This window comes from Oncorhynchus keta, chromosome 29 (assembly GCF_023373465.1).
Source record: "Oncorhynchus keta strain PuntledgeMale-10-30-2019 chromosome 29, Oket_V2, whole genome shotgun sequence".
NCBI classification, from domain to species: Eukaryota; Metazoa; Chordata; class Actinopteri; order Salmoniformes; family Salmonidae; genus Oncorhynchus; species Oncorhynchus keta.
In genome coordinates this window covers 23,325,712-23,342,543 of record NC_068449.1, presented here as the reverse complement: position 1 = coordinate 23,342,543, position 16,832 = coordinate 23,325,712, and the positions used below count along the sequence as shown (strand labels likewise).

At 42.8% G+C, this 16,832-nt stretch overlaps 2 protein-coding genes across 6 annotated transcripts in view; both read left to right on the top strand.

Moving 5' to 3' along the window:
- LOC118362522 (E3 ubiquitin-protein ligase pellino homolog 2-like) overlaps window positions 1–4,301 on the top strand; it is a 46,610-nt gene extending 42,309 nt beyond the window's left edge. For both annotated transcript variants that reach the window (XM_035742915.2, XM_035742916.2), the window contains one exon: window positions 1,275–4,301. In XM_035742915.2, the coding sequence (XP_035598808.1) occupies window positions 1,275–1,853 (579 nt within the window). In that variant the 3' untranslated portion in view covers window positions 1,854–4,301. The remainder of the gene's footprint in view (window positions 1–1,274) is intronic.
- An 8,811-nt stretch (window positions 4,302–13,112) lies between these two features.
- Window positions 13,113–16,832, top strand: part of tmem260 (transmembrane protein 260) — a 43,511-nt gene continuing 39,791 nt past the window's right edge. Inside the window, exons 1-3 of one of the 4 annotated variants that reach the window (XM_052486238.1) lie at window positions 13,113–13,184; window positions 14,444–14,521; window positions 14,974–15,089. In XM_052486238.1, the coding sequence (XP_052342198.1) occupies window positions 14,984–15,089 (106 nt within the window). In that variant the 5' untranslated portion in view covers window positions 13,113–13,184; window positions 14,444–14,521; window positions 14,974–14,983. Of the gene's footprint in view, window positions 13,185–14,387; window positions 14,687–14,973; window positions 15,090–16,832 lie in introns of those variants that run through there. The other 3 variants (XM_052486239.1, XM_052486237.1, XM_052486240.1) reach the window with 3 other exon arrangements.

The following is a 16,832-nucleotide window of genomic DNA, read 5'->3' as shown; positions in this document are numbered from 1 at the left end:
ACTTGCTGTCCATATGAGATCTTTGGTAGAGAATGTGTGAACAAACGTAGATATGGATTTTTTTTTTTTAAATATGGTCTCTTTAGATAACTTACTATTTACACTAATCTCCCTGTTATTCATGAGATGATCTGCTATCTGTATAATCAACTTGATTTTGACATATAGGAGATATTCTGTCATTCGTTGAAGGATGTTATCTTGCAAGTTTAGCGACTTGGGTCATTTGACTTTTGTTAGACTGCTGTAACAAAGTTTGTATGATTTGACCAAGCTATACTCCGGGTGTGCTCTGTGTGGAGATATAACCTACTGCTGAAATGCGCTGAATTAATTAAGGAACATACCGCTCGGAGATATGAACTGCCTGTTTCGAAATTCACAACAATGTCATTGGCAATCAAAGATTAACTATCGTTGCTAAATATCAGTTTAATTTGCTCTGAAATCTTTACATATTGGTGCAGCCAAGCCGATAACGTGGGGCAGCGCTCCTCTTATTTAGGGAGAACCCTGCAATGTGACCATATCTTGGTTTTAAATGCTTTCAATTATTTTTGCGGTATTTCACAGGACTCTCAGGATAAATATAAATTATTCCCGTTATTGAAACTTGGTAGATTGTTGGGAAAATATTAAACCCTAATGTTGAGCCCAGTCTCTCCTCTCCTAACTGAATATAGTGAATGTACAAAACAGCAGGAACACCCTTTGCCTTCAGAAAAGCCTACATTTGCCGGGACATGGACTCTACAAGATGTCAAAAGCCACAAATTAATATATTGTACAACAACAACAAAAAATATGTCAAAAGCGTTCAACGGGAATGCTGGCCCATGTTGACTCCAATGCTTCCCACAGTTGTTGACTCCAATGCTTCCCACAGTTGTCAAGTTTGCTGGATGTCCTTTGGGTGGTGGACCATTCTTGATACACATGGGAAACTGTTGAGCGTGAAAAACCCAGCAGCGTTGCGGTTCTTGTAATACACACACAAACCGGTGTGCCTGGCACCTACTACCATACCCCTTTCAAAGGCACTTAAATATTTTCTTGACAATTTTCCCTCTGAATGTCACAATCCTTGTCTCAAGGCTTACAAGTCCTTTAACCTCTCTCCTCCCCTTCATCTACACTTATTGAAGTGGATTTAACAGATGGCATCAAGAAGGGGTCATAGTTTTCACCTGTTCAGTCTGTCATGGAGGGAGCAAGCGTTCCTAGTGTTTTGTACACTGTTTAGAGCTGTGTGTGTGCTGTGTTGCCCCCTGCAGGTGGAGTGTGAGAGCAACGTGCTGCAGGACGGATCCTTGGTAGACCTGTGTGGAGCCACCCTGCTGTGGCGCACAGCTGACGGCCTCTTCCACACGCCTACCCAGAAGCACCTGGAGGCCCTGCGGCAGGAAATCAACGCAGCACGGCCCCAGTGCCCTGTGGGCCTCAACACCCTGGCCTTCCCCAGCATGCAGCGCAGCCGCGCCCTCTCCTCCCTGGAGGACAAGCAGCCCTGGGTCTACCTGGCCTGTGGCCATGTGCACGGTTACCACAACTGGGGCCATCGCTCGGAGCAGGAGCCCAACGCCCAGCGGGAGTGCCCCATGTGCCGGACCGTGGGCCCGTACGTGCCGCTGTGGCTGGGCTGCGAGCCCGCCTTCTACGTGGACGTGGGCGCCCCCACACATGCTTTTGTGCCGTGCGGACACGTGTGTTCGGAGAAGTCGGCAAAGTACTGGGCCGAGATCCCTCTGCCCCATGGCACCCACGCCTTCCACGCCGCATGCCCATTCTGTGCCACCCAGCTCAGCCTCACTCAGGGCTATGCCAAGCTCATCTTCCAGGGCCCCATCGACTAAGCTGGGGGACCTTGGGCTGGGGGAAGGGATGAAGCAGGAGGGCCAACATGCTGTGAAACTGTTCAGACTATTTAGTGCTCTTAAGTTTTTTTTCTTCACCGGACTGTATAGATCCCAAAGCTGATGGTGTACTACAAGTGTGTTCCAAATTTCAGTGGCAATTGGCCTGAAGGCAGTGGTCCATCACAGTGTTTGGTTTGGGCTTCTGGTCCTCTGGATGAACACCTTGGCGTGGTGTACACAGAGACGTGGAGCACAGTGGACCTAAGGCACAACCACAGAAATCCAACATACTCTTCAGCTGCCAGCCATCAGCTTTCAACTGAGCTAACTCTCTGGACTGTGCAAGCTAAAATGACTGCTCAGTTTAAGTAAAAGGGCTACAGAACGGGTCGCTGGAGTACATTTTGTCCCCATGTTATCGGTCATAAACTTCAAACGGATTACAAAGAGCAGATTGGGTGGGGGTTCACGGTCTGATTCTGAGGTGCATGATTTTCACAGAGCCAAGACAGCTGGACTGTTGTCTGGGAGGACGAGCGAGCCAGCGAGGTTCATAAATGACTAGTTAAGTGCTCCCCATTGGCTCCTCAGCCCTGATCCGATCTGCAAAGCTATCCAGAACATTTAGCCTTTCCAGAGGTGAGCTGAACTCTGCTCATGAATTCAGGGAACAGATCTTTAAAGAAAACACGTTTTTCTCTCCTCTTGTACAGAGATGTATTCCAGTGCCTGGGGCTCCCAGTAAAACTCTGGGAATATTTTTACTAGATAAAACAAAATTATAATAATTCTTAATGGAGGGAGATAATTGTGCATACTATAAAGAAATGTAACCCACATTGATTATTTTCCACCTTTTTATTCTTAAGAAGTATTTTACTACGCTGAGGCCCTTGTACAGTTTTCTAATGAAAATGTTAATATATTTTTCTCTATTGTAACTATTGGGTGCATGTGGGCTGGATCACGCGGGTGTGTTTGAATGTGCCAACACTGGCTCATACTGAGACATAAGTCCCTTTTTATTTTTTATGACGTTACCAACAACGGGCAACAACAGGCCACTGGCTTCAACCTTGTGGGCCATGACAATGAATGTATTCAAATACATATTGTCCTCACCATTGGTGCTTTAGCATTAATTATGCCATTGTTTTACTGAATGGCTAGGTTTTTTTAAATGTACTGTAAAACCTGGGTGTATCATATCAGTAAGGCCTTCATCTCCAGTGCAAGTTATTAGCTTTTTGAAGTGTGACTGAGTGAGTTACACATCCACTCTCACCTGCGAGCTGTCTTTGGACTTGTCCCACACTCCAATACTGTTTTCAATGTGCACTTTTGAATTTGTAGCTTTATCTAATGCTGGGTTTTAATTTGTACACTTCCAAACCTGGGCACAGTCACTGCAGCATGGATCATACCAATTACCAAATATAAAAAGAGTTTCCTCTGTGATGCTTCCTGCAGCCCAAAGTGTTATTGTTAACAAACTAAAAACCAAACTGCTATTGTAGAATAAAAAAACTGTTCTGGATGACAGCCAAAGCTGTTTGAGTATACTCAGTCTCACAAGGATATTATCATGTGCAATGCCCAATTTAGCAAATAAAATTGTGGAGATGGATCAAGTTGCTCAAATACTTGTGGAGATAAAATCAGACTTTAAAGTTGGACAACAAGGTGGAAATAAGTTGAAAATGAAGAATTAGAAACAAATATGTGGACTGTTCTTAGATTCTGGATAGTTTGACTCTGCCCATATGTAGAGTGAAGCTCAACACTATATACAAATGACCATCTTAGCTTCATGGTTATGATAGTGAGCATCATGATAATGACATGTTAGCAATGTTCTTACCATGGCTTTCTACAAGTTGCATAATGAATCAAAAAGTTTGAAGAGATGGTCACAAGTTATTCTTTTCAGCTACACTGAGAAGCCAAATAACATAGTCACATGTCTACTATGCACACAGGAACACTACAGATGTGGTGTCCTGTCCTCTTCCTTGTTGGTGGACTGCAGAGGTTCCCCCTCCAGATGTGAGGTATGCTCTGTGGAGGGTAAAAACATGACCTTGGTAGTATGAAGCCAGAAGCAGTCGGACAGATGTGAGACCATAACAGGTGGTCATTCAATGGCGTTGTTTGTAACTTCCCATTAGCAACGAGTAGCAGGGTAAAGGAGGGGTGTCTCACAGTAGCATTCCTCCCACAGTGCCCAGTCAGTGCTGACAGTAAGTAGATAGACCATGCTCTGGAACAGCTGTAATGTACCTGCCTGACACCAACCTTCCTCCTTGAACATTTGGGAGGGGTTCTGTTGTTCACCTAAGGGCCTGTTCAGTGCATTTCGTCTCCTAACCCTGTACACAGGTCATAGCTCGCACTGATGCTTCCAATACCTACTTGCAAAAAATAAACAATTTGTTTAAAAACAAATGTTGCTTGTCTTTGTTTAGTTTCAGTTCTGTGTAGGGACTCGCCATACGTTTTAGTATTTTGTTTTTTAAAGCATCACACTGGGTGAACCTTGTAATTTTAGATTTTTCCCCTGCCAGAGAAATATACATTAGACATTCTACAACAGTATGAGTCAACTGATAATCACATGTAAAGGTTATTAAATGTCTATTGCCGATATCTATCAAAATCACTTCTACTGTAAAGAGTGAGGCTTACGTTAAGGCTCCCAAAGCCTTCTGAAAGATAATACTCAGGAACACGTCTACGTTAAGACAGGCTTTGCAAAGGTAAGCAGATGTATTTTTACAGAATGGTGACCATGTTAAAACACTAGCGGAAGGAGGTTCCAGGTCTGAGTGACAGCAGGCCAAGGATTATTTTGGACATAAGTAGCCTGAGATGCCCTGGCTGAGTCTCTAGCTCCCTCACAGGATAACTGGTATTACTGCACTTCACTGAGGCCATCTTTCATCATAGTTGCTGACATGTTGCATCATTCCTCATTACAAACATTAACCATCTTCATTCTCAAATGTTGATAAAGTTGGCTCTATCAAAGAGGCACAATTTTAGATAAGATATTTTTTATCTATTAACTTCTTACGTGTCATCTAATCAGTGGCAGCCTACTCTTATTTTTTTAGCATACAGAAAATCCCATCAGCAACATTTTCTGATGCTATCCTTGTTTCAACATGGTCATAGTATCAAGTTGGTATAGGCCTCTTTTTTTACTGTAAATAATGGCAAATGGGAACATTTTCTGACCCTTTCCTCTGTTTATGCAGATCACTGTACAAACCACTAGAGGACACTATTTCCTCAACTATGGGCATACTGCTACCCAGTGTCCTGTAAGGTGCAAATGATGCCCAGGGAAAACATTGAACACACAACACATGGCAGCAGGGTCATCTCTAATTACCACAGCCACAAAATCATAAGCCTTGCCTATTTCTACAATTTATCTTCTTAAAATGTGATTTTAATTCAAATCAATCTTAACCACACTGCTAACCTTAACCAAAAAGCTCAATTTAGTTTTCATGAATTTTTACAATATAGCCAATTTGGACTTTGTACTATCTAGTGGAAACCTGGCAGCAATGGATGACCGATGTAGGGGACGGAATAAATGCAGCCATTTATTGCATTATGAATAACAAGACACAGAAGGCACATGTTATTGCGGGTTAAGAGTCATGCTTGTGTTTCTAGCTCCAACAGTGCACTAATATCTAACAATATTCACAGAATGCCAAGGCAGCAGCTACTCTTCCTGGGGTCCAGGAACAATGTATGGACAGTATGTGGATATAATATTTAGTATATCTGTAGAATACGTAGTATAGAATTGTGTGTGTGTGTGTGTGTGTGTGTGTGTGTGTGTGTGTGTGTATATATATACAGCAATAGATGGCATTGACTAGAATACAGTATATACATATGAAATTAGTAAAACAGTATGTAAACAAAGTGACTAGTGTTCCATTTAGCTATACCAGTGAAAACGATGGACTCCTGAGAGAGTTCATTCAGTCTTCTTTACTTCGTAGAATAATTACACTACTTGGCCAAAAGTATGTGCTTGTATGGATGTCAAACCAATACATGTTCATGTCATAGTCACCAATCAACTGCATTACACCTAATAACGTCTTCAAGTACCACCATCGATTTCTATATGGCTAGCTGCACAACATGAGCAAAAGTATGCAGACACCTGCTCATCGAACATCTCATTCCAAGTTGGTCCCCCCTTTGCTGCTATAACAGCCTCCACTCTGCTGAGAGGGCTTTCCACTAGATGTTGTAACATTGCATCAGGGACCTCCTTCCATTCAGCCAGGAGCATTAGTGAGGTCGTGCACACATTCGGCATTCCAATTCATCTCAAAGGTGTTCGATGGGGTTGAGGTCAGGGCTCTGTGCAGGCCAGTCAAATTCTTCCACACCGATCTCGAGTAACCATATCTGTATGGACCGTGCTTTTTGCATGGGGGCATTGCTGAAACAGGAAAGGGTCTTACTTAAACTGTTGCCACAAGGTTGGAAGCACAGAATCGTATAGAAAGTCATTGTATGCTATAGCATTAATATTTCCATTCACTGGAACTAAGGGTCTTAGCCCGAATCATGAAAAACAGCCTCAGACCATTATTCCTCCGCCACCAAACTTTACATTTCACATTGTATTGGGGCAGGTAAAGTTCTCCTGGCATCCGCCAAACCCCGATTTGTCTCGTCGGACTGCCAGATGATGTGTGATTTTCACTTCAGAGAACGCATTTCCAGAGTCGAATAGCGACGAGCTTTACACCACTCCAGCCGAAGCTTGGCATTGCGCATGGTGATGTTAGGCTTGTGTGAGCCTGCTCAGCCATGGAAACCCATTTCATGAAACTCCCAACGAATAGTTATTGTACTGACGTTGCTTCCAGAGGCAGTTTGGAACTTGGTAGTAAGTGTCGCAACTGAGGACAGACGATTTTTAGTCGATGTTGCTCCTAGATGTTTCCACTTCACAATAACAGCACGTACAGTTGACCGGGGAAGCTCTAGCAGGGCAGAAATTGGACCAATTGACTTGCTGGAAAGGTGGCGTCCTATGACAGTGCCAGGTTGAAAGTCATGTTTACTATGGAGATTGCATGGATGTATGCTCGATTCTATGTGGCTGAAATAGCCGAATCCACTCATTTGAAGCGGAGTCCACATACTTTAGTGGATCTGTTCATGTAGAAATACTGTACAAAGACAGCAACATTTTTCATCATACACAACTTGCTCCCCTCTAAACTAAGGGCACACAAAAGGATTTAAATAGATAACATGTAATTTAGTCATTTTGCGGATGAGGATGGAACAGTGGGATGCCGTGCCTCCTAATTAACATTAATCCTGTCGATGTTCAGAGGGGTTTGTGTGTCTGCACCCTCACCTGTTTTTCTGAATGACGGAGAAGACACTGGTGACAGAATGTTAATTTGGAGATCACTGGTTGGCTGCACTGCTTTAAGCGGGGCAGAGTTATGCAAATAAATGACACTGACACAGTGCCAGTTTCTAAATGTTAATATGTGACTTTAATACACATTTACTATTGGTAATAGTGATATAAAGTTTATTTTATCAGCCCTTGACACAGGAAAGAAACATTTTTAAAACACAGAACTTCAAGAGCAGTGAATGTGATCTTCCCTTAATTCCTATACTCTATTTTAATGTTAACTTCACAAATTCAAAGTGCAAATGAATCTCAATGCAGATCACATACATACTGCAGCAGCAGCACGTTAAAGGGATCAGGCTGCAGGCATTTAAAAAAAACATTTAACCTTTATTTAACTAGGCAAGTCAGTTAATAACAAATTCCTATTTAAAATGACAGTCTACTCCGGCAACACTGGGCCAAATGTGCGCCGCCCTATGGGACTCCCAATCACGGCCAGATGTAATGCAGCATGGATTCGATCCAGGTACTATAGTGATGCCTCTTGCACTGAGATGCAGTGCCTTAGACCGCTGCGCCACTTGGGAGCCCATGACTCAAGCATGAAAATAGTTTCCAGGTTTGTAACCAAGTACAAAAATGTAACATTTGCCAAGATATTCATTTTATGTGTATGCTAAATGTCAAAACTACTAACATTATTCACCTAAACAGCATTGCTATGGTATAGTCTTTACGTAGTAATACAGCAGAATTTTGGGTGGGAGTGATGGTACAATGTTGAAGCATTTCCCATCAAGATGGACATATGTAACCCATTTGTAGACTGGCCCTCGAAGTGTGGCGCTTAGTGCTACTGTGCTCTGGAGGCTTCACAGCATGTATGCCATTGCGGAGCGGTCCATCAAGAGCGCACCACAAACAGAGAAAGGTAGACACAATGTGTGTGATTATTTCAGCCCACTGACAGACTGTCAGGATGCCAGCCTTCACTAGAAGCCTGTACCTGCAGGATCAAAGACAGAAGCAGGATACATGTCCTATCAGGCAAAGACACATGCACCCAAGGAAGGGGAGATACAGGTGCCCAAGGAAGGAGAGATACAGGTGCCCAAGGAAGGGGAGATACAGGTGCCCAAGGAAGGGGAGATACAGGTGCCCAAGGAAGGAGATTGAACCCAGAACAAACTTCTGAGTCTTTGTCGTCTCCCTTCTGATAACCATGACTACATCACTCCTCCCTTTTATGTTGCACCAAAACATATTTTGAAGTTATGAGGTGAACAGTGTTTGAGTAGGGAGTGGTGTGTTTTAACAGCTGTTGGACAGGTGTGTAGATGGGAAGCTGGCAGTAGGTGAGGAGATTTGTTACACGGAGTGGAACAGGGAAACCCAAGAGCAGACTCAGACAAGGAGACTGGGATGAAGTAACCAAGGTATTTATTGAAATGCAGGGGGAAGATGGAGTGCAGGCCAGTGGAAGCTCAGACGGGTTGCAGGAAACCAGGTGCGGCGGCTGAGGCTGGAGCGAGAGGGGTTGGGACAGGGTAAGCAGGTCCGGAGGGGAATCCAAGGGAGCAGTAGAGTGGGGAATCCAGGGCAGAGTAGCAGGATGATGAGACGTGGGACTGGAGACAGGGACCAGAGTCAGAGCGGGCAGAACTGTAGCGGAGAGGAAAACCGTGTCAGGCAAGGAAAACGGGCACAACAGGATCTAAATAGTAACAGACTGACTGAGCAGAGATTACAATCTGGCAGTGTGGAAGTGGCAGGACTGAGTGTTTGTAGAGGTCTTGATTATGGAACAGGTTGCAGCTGGTGGGGATCTGCTCTGACTCCAGCACACCTGTCTCTGCCCACACAATCACACACACAGAGGGAGAGAGCACTGGGGGAGTGGCGGCAGGTCAAGGAGACACAGGATGAACAGTAGAGGGCATGACAGGAGCAGATGTAACAAGATCAGATGTCAACCTCAGTGAATGGATGGTAATGATACTGGGAGGATGGTGTGGGTATCACACATTATCATTTGCAGTCCATTACAAAACCACTCAAAATAATTTGATAATATCCATCTTAATATTGAAAATGTGAGTCTAAACAAGATATGAATTGATAGCACTGCTACATATTTAGGAGGAAAATAGGTGGTGGTGGTGGACAATAATCAAATAGTAGGGGAGAGCGGGAAAATGCTAGGCCTTACTTGAAAATGGTTTAGAATATGACCATGTGACATGGTGAGGGACAGCATATGCAATGTATTGCCATTCAGCTATATTGTCATGTAAACCTTATTATCCTAGCAGGAGACGGCATATCTCTTGCTGTGTCTGAACCGTGTAACCGTAATTTATCTTTGTCTCCTCATCTATTTTCTGTCCAAGACCCGGTGAACTGGCATGCGAAATGCCACAGGTGGCTGGAGGCTGCACGCAAAGCTTTCAATAGGACACCTTAGCTGGCGACTTGAAGGCTGTGATATTTACCTATGTCCCAGCGTGCTACCAAGGCAAATAATATGCAGATCATCGTCTGTAAATAGGAGATAGGGTTATCCCCCCTCGCTTTAAATGAAGTGACAACAACACGCGCACACCGTCACACGCACAAACACAACAAGACGCACGTTTGTTTCCCCGCTTTTTAATTTAGTAAACTTGGCAGTCGTTTTAATCTCCCGGCAAATTGAACCGGTAGGGGATAATGGCAAGCGTTGGATGAATATTATTAATTGCTGGCTATATCTGTCTTGCGCAATTAGTCACTGTTTGCCGCAGAAAACGTCTCATTAATTATCCAAACCCGTTATTCAGCTATAACTGAAGTTACATTTACCTTGAATTAGTGGCAGGCAGAGGTCCACGCTTACCTGGGCCCCATGGTCGAGCACCTCTGCAAATAAATCAGGGTAGAGAGGGTATTTGAAATGTTTTAATTCCTCAACTCAACCTCCTAAAAACAGTCCTTCTCCAGGTGTAGTTTGAATGTTTAAATATTGCATATTGCTCTAGGACTGTTTTTTAACGTCACATTTGTCCCTTGTTACATTTGTCCCCACTCTCCCCTATGACCTCTGCCTGTTGGAACTCAAAACAGGCCCAACCTGGTGAAGAAGACCTTGACTTTGATTATGACCTTTGTGCTGTTACTGGGCATGCTCTGCACATGTTTGTCATCAACTCCATTTGTTTGTGGGCAGATGGCCTTTCTTCTTCTGATTTACCACTCTCTCACCCTTCTTTCCCTTCTCTGTCACTCCCCCCTTATCCTATTTCCTATTTTGTGGAAGCTGTGGCATATAGCCTACTCATCCCAACAAGGGGACAAATTACTTTAATTACAGAGTAATTGCAGGAGTCGTGTGTTAATTAAATCTTTATCAGTTTAAGTAAGTGGATTGCTCCCACATGGAAACCATGCTGTGACGTGCTGTCTCTCTCCCTCCTCCTATTTCTACATTCTTCACACCACAGTCATAGACCATCTTATTTCCTTTATTCTCACCCTCCTCCCATTCTCTCTCTCACACACACTCCTCTCTCTAACTTCATTGTGTAGGATTAGTGCCATGTTGGAGGGGTAGTTTGGACCAACTCTGTCAGTAGCCAGCTGCTTTTCTGAAATGCCACAACAAACATGATAGAAACCAAAGTGAGGTAGTGGCCTTCACTGCAAACCAAGATACAAGATTTATCTTCAGGTTCCTGTTGTTTTGCAAAATTGAATCCTCAAATTTTAATTGGTCTCCATTAGGTGTACTGCTCTGGGCGATTGGAACAAGGACTCACTTTGTTGTCCTCTGTTCTCCCAACCCCATTGTGTTCCATTGTGCAAAAGGTTGATTATGATTTGTTTATCCTTTCCATCTAGCAGTCTAGTTTAGGAACATTTTCTAAACCAAATGGTGCAAAGGGAAAACGGTTAACGTTAGTTTTAGTCTACAACATCCTTGTTATTCAGTTGATACACAAGTGCGTTGGGACCAGTGTCTATTTTGTTTCCCCTGTCAACTGACTTACATTGAGTGGTAGCTAAATAGCTTTTCAATCACAACCACATCAGTAAGAATCCTGTCTGAAATAGCTTTGCCACCTGCAGTGTTTAGACCACCTATCAGTACCCACTAGGAAAGACTCTGGATCATGAAAGAGGAGTTTCTCTGGTGTAGTCCCTGTGCAGCTTTTGTGTTGTATACGTGATCACTACGTTCAGGGTGCTATATAAAAGCAGCAAAGTATGAGGCCGACTTTCTGCTTGTTCGCGTTTGATCTCTATGGATATACACAGTGTGGATAGTGTCAGTTCGTCTGTGTGTGTAACTGTTTGGCGGGAGGACAAACAATTCTATTATGACTGTGAAGCATATTTCACAGGGGCTTTAGTGGATTACACAGGGTTTGCAGGATGCTTAAGGTAAGATTAAAATAGATAATATAGTAAATCACAGTAAGAGAGAAATCAGACCAAATAGATATATTTGAGTAGCCACTTCTTTGCATGAGTGTGTGTGTATATGCGCTCTGTATGTGTATTTGTCAATGTAAGACATACAGTACGGTGTGGATATTATGGTGGGCTTCACTCGGGCAGGGAGAGAATTACAGTACAGATGTCAGACATTAACCAGCTAGCTAGCCTACTTTATCTAAGGCCCCCAACCCCCACTACCTGTCACGGGCATCTTAAGAAGTGGACCAAGGTGCAGCGTGGTAAGCGTACATATTCCTTTTATTAGATAAACGCCGTCAACAATAAACAAGACGACCGTGACGCTTAACAGGGATATGATGCCTCTAACAAAGTTACCTACCCACACTGAAAGGAGGGGAAAAAGGGCTACCTAAGTATGATTCCCAATCAGAGACAACGATAGACAGCTGTCCCTGATTGAGAACCATACCCGGCCAAAACATAGAAATAAAGAAACATAGAAAACAAAACATAGAATGCCCACCCCACATCACACCCTGACCTAACCAAATAGAGAAATAAACCGTCTCTCTAAGGTCAGGGCGAGACACTACCATTTATGATGGATGCCCTTTCCCTATCACTGCACTTTACAAATCACCATTGCTAACACATTAATTTACTTTCTGTACACATAGGCTAACTGCAAAGATAATGAATGTAATACCACAGCCATTACAGACTAGTATTATTTGCTAATAGCTTGGTGCCATATGGAACCGGGGATTCACCCATGTGGGTAATTCACATCGTTGGACAAGCTGTCAATAAAAAAGTCTTACATTTTCAGCAAGCATGGGGGGAGGGACAGGGAGGGGGCTGTGGATGCTGTATAATCCCTCAGGCTCTGAGATGAGTTCTGTGTCACTAATGTGGCCTGCCAGCCTGCCACATACAGTACAGTCATGCCTCTGTACTTTGTGCAGGCAGATGAGTTTGTAGCTACAGTAGCAGCCTAGCATGGGCTGTCTACAAAGTTCAGAAATGCAGCATGAGACAAATAGAAAGGTGAGTTGTTGTGGTGGCTGGTGGTCCAATCTGGGTTTCCTGGCCAAGAAAGGCATTTTAAACTAGCTAATGAAACATGTTTCAAGCTCAAAAAAGGGAAAATACAGAGTAGCAACTGTTCTGTATTGTCCAACGATCCCGTTGGAGGATTCCTCCGTTGACAACCCTCTTGTTCGGTTGTTTGGGGGAGAACTTGAATCTGTGTGTATGCTAAATACACCACAGTGCATCTGTGCATCTATTAGGCCTGTCGTAAATCCTCCTTTTCTATGTGCTGGGATTTGTGAGAGTAATGGAACACTCCAACTTCCCCCTTCTCCCTCCTCATATCCCTCTGCCAGCGCTGCAGCACAGCGGATAACCAAGCGTGGATTAAGAGTGACATTACAGTGAAGAGATGGCTGAGCTGAGAGTGAAGAAGGGTGAGTGCTGGTGTGTGTGTATATATGCTGGATGTGAGTGTGTGTGTGTGTGTGTGTGTGTGTGTGTGTGTTTAAGAGTGATTAGACAGTACGGGTGTTGGTGAGAGGGGAGAGAGGATTAGAGAACCATCTCTGAGTTCTTTAGGTGCTGACACCACTCCACCTCGCCAAGGGCTCAATTTACTGAGGGATCAGACCCATTTATGATATAGTGTGATTATTATCAGTTCAAAAGGGCAATTTCTTTACTAGGGTAACCCTTCAACTTGGGAATGTGGACACCTGTGAGACATTTAGGGGTGCATGTACACCTCATTTCAGTATCATTGCACATTAGCCCACATTTGAACATATACTGTGATGTAGCTGGACTTATAGAAGAATGAATCTATGCAGCTATAAGAGAATAAGAGAAAGGAGAAGTATATAAATGTGTCCCCACAATTATGTCGACACTTCCCTCTCCAGTCATGATTTAATGCCTAAAGCGAACCAAACACTTTAATAATTTTAGTACATTTTATGGACAGATTTGTAGAGCTTTTGAAACAACAATATCTGCACCATCTACATTCTACATCAGTGAAAATATTATTTGATCTGAGATGTCGACATGATCATCTGCTGTATGTTAAGTGTTATTTATATAGGATGCTAATCTCTCCTCTCTCCATCATATACAAGAACCTAGAGCCTTTATCAGCTTGACTGACTGTATCAACACACCCAATCAGGAACCAAAACAAACGCAGCTTCCTTCAGTAATTCCTTAACACCTCACAGGATGACCGTGGCTTCTTTCAAAAGACTCCAAATCCAATAAGGCAGCTATGTTTGACTTTAAGTTTACCTGGTTTGTCAACATTCTTAAGCTGGCCCAGTGTATTGGCTCCCTTGTAATGCATTGTACTTCCTCCTCCGGCTGATACAGAGTAGTCCATCATTGAGCATGTGATTACACACTCAAAATCAGGTTAGAAGATACAACAAAAAAATGACAGAAGTCATATTGAGCAAGTTACAGGGCAATTTAATCTCAAAAAGAGCAGGCAAATGTTACATTTTCAAATAGATGTGCAAGATGTGGATGTTTGTGTGTGTTTGCCAAATGTTCAGACATTTTAACAGGATTACTGAGTAGTAGCAGGCTCTGGTAAAAGTGTAGGGTATCATGCACACTATTCCCTCTTGTTGGATGTGACCTAGACTACCCTAACCCATTTTTTTCTCCCCAAATCTACCATCTGTCAATACTGCAGTTCCCTCTGGTTGTCCCCCTGTCCCTTGGAGAATGCTGCTGATGGGCAGACCAGGAAGTGAAATCAGCAGTGACTATTGTAATTTGAACTTTATACGGAATAACCTGTTGTGGACCATGCAAGTATTTTTGGAAGCTAGCTATTGATTTGTTTCTTACAGTAAGACATTTAATCAATAATACCTAATATGCACGAGTCAATATGAATGTCGCGTCTTTGTAGCGGAGAAATAGAATGAGCATGGTATGGGTCTGGAGTAGTTACCAGTATCTTGGACATTACTTTCAATGAATAGGCTAGCTAGCTACCGTAGCTGGCTAGGCTACGTTAGCTAGGCAGGCTGTGCTTTAAAATTAGAATAGCTAACGTTACTTTGGCACAACAACAAAAACATTTGTAAATAGGCGTTGGGGTGTTAGCATTGAAACCTAGCGCTAGCTAGCTACTCAATGTTTCAGTGCTAGCTTAGCTTTCCAGCTAATTGTGCATGCAAGCTAGCTAACAATTCGTGTTTTTTCCGCTCTATCTAGCTAACTAGCCATGGTGGTGGAGCAGAGAAGCTGGGTGCTGACTGGCGCCACTGTCGCCTTTGTCGCAGCGCTTTACCTGCCCTGCACACAGAAGGCTGTCCCCGGTGGAGACTCAGGTAAAGCTTATGAGCTCGTCAGGCAGCCAATCGTGTATGGTTTATGACGAGTGACTGACTGGTGGTGACGTCTCACCTACCGGTGATCTGACTAATCATACAGGTACTATATGTAGCATTGCTCTTGTTAAGGATACAATTTAATCACAGTATATCATGGTTTGTGAGCAAATAACTTTTGCATACACCTTTTCAGTGTGCATGCAGAAGTAGCTAATGTCAGTTCCATACTCCATACATTCAAAATGTTCTCTACTTACCCATATATAACTTGTTACCCCGTTACATCCAAAAACGTTCATATTATATTCAGTGCACACTTTTCTGGTGGTGACATTCCAGTGCATTGAATCTTCTCATTGTATGAGGTGCCTGGATACAGCTCTGTTCAGTGGCATTGGTGTTGAATAAGCCATCAAGTCCTTTGTTTTAGTTTGTACTGTACTGTCCATGGTGCTGAATGTTTGTTTTCATGTGTCCTGCGAACATACAGTAAACATCTATGCAGTTCTATAGGCTTATTTGATAACATTTGCTAATATTCTTATATTTGTTTAGTATATCTTGTGCACACTCAGTCTCTTATAGATTGTCTCTTTAACCATCACAAACAAACAGTAAAATTGTATGTAGTTTTATAGGCCTACTTAACAAAATGTGAAATGTTTCCACTATTTGTGGTCAGAACATTGTTTTGTTTCTCATGTGCTTCCTCTGTCTCTTCCTATCAGAGGAGATTATTTTGGCATGAAGTGAAGATTGGCAGTGCACATTTATTTAGTGATAAAGTAAAATTTTCATTCAAATTATGACAATGAAGTGCGTTTTAAAGTTGTTTAGTAATGTATTCAGCAGGTAGTGGTGTGTCTCTGCTTGCCTGCAGACTGAGACAGGGAATTACTCCAGTGTCAGGATTACTGATTAATAGATAACCATGGATGGGAGACTGACATTCACATCTGCCACAGTACTTTTGTCAGGCTTTAGTGTCAAGTCTCCTCTCCTCCACCATTTGCATTGTTATTAACATAATGTGGGTTTATTTCCTAAAGAGAAACTGCATTTCCTTCAAAAATCTCTCAATAAGAACAAGATCCAAATGTTTCTCTTTAAGAAAAACGGTTTTGTGTTGGCTAGTAGTTTGCTAAGTTTAACATTCACTTTTGATGTACTGTAGTTACTAAAATAAGAAATGCCTCATTTATATGCCTTGTTATTGCAGAGAGCAATGGTTATTTAGTGTAGGTAATCTTAAGTTTATATGTTGTTGCAGGGATAATTGCAGCTACTCTTGACCCATGGTAACAAATTTCCATACTAAATCCTCTGTTTATTATGATTTGACAACATTCATTTAATGCATTTCATGAAGTAATGGCCTGTGTAAGTAGGCTACAAACTGTGCTTAGAAATATCATACCGGTATGTACACTACATGACAAAAAAATATGTGGACACCTGCTCGTCAAACATCTTTCCTGCTATTCCAGCCTCCACTCTTCTGGGAAGACTTTACACTAGATGTTGGAACATTGCTGCAGGAACTTGTTTCCATTCAGCCACAAGAGCATTACACGGAACCCAAACCGGCTGCGCGTGTGCGCTATCGTGCATACATTTATTTTGCCCCCCCCCACACCAAACGCGATCACGACACGCATATTAAAATATCAAAACAAACTCTGAACCAATGACATTAATTTGGGGACAGGTTGAAAATCATTAAACATGTATGGCAATTTA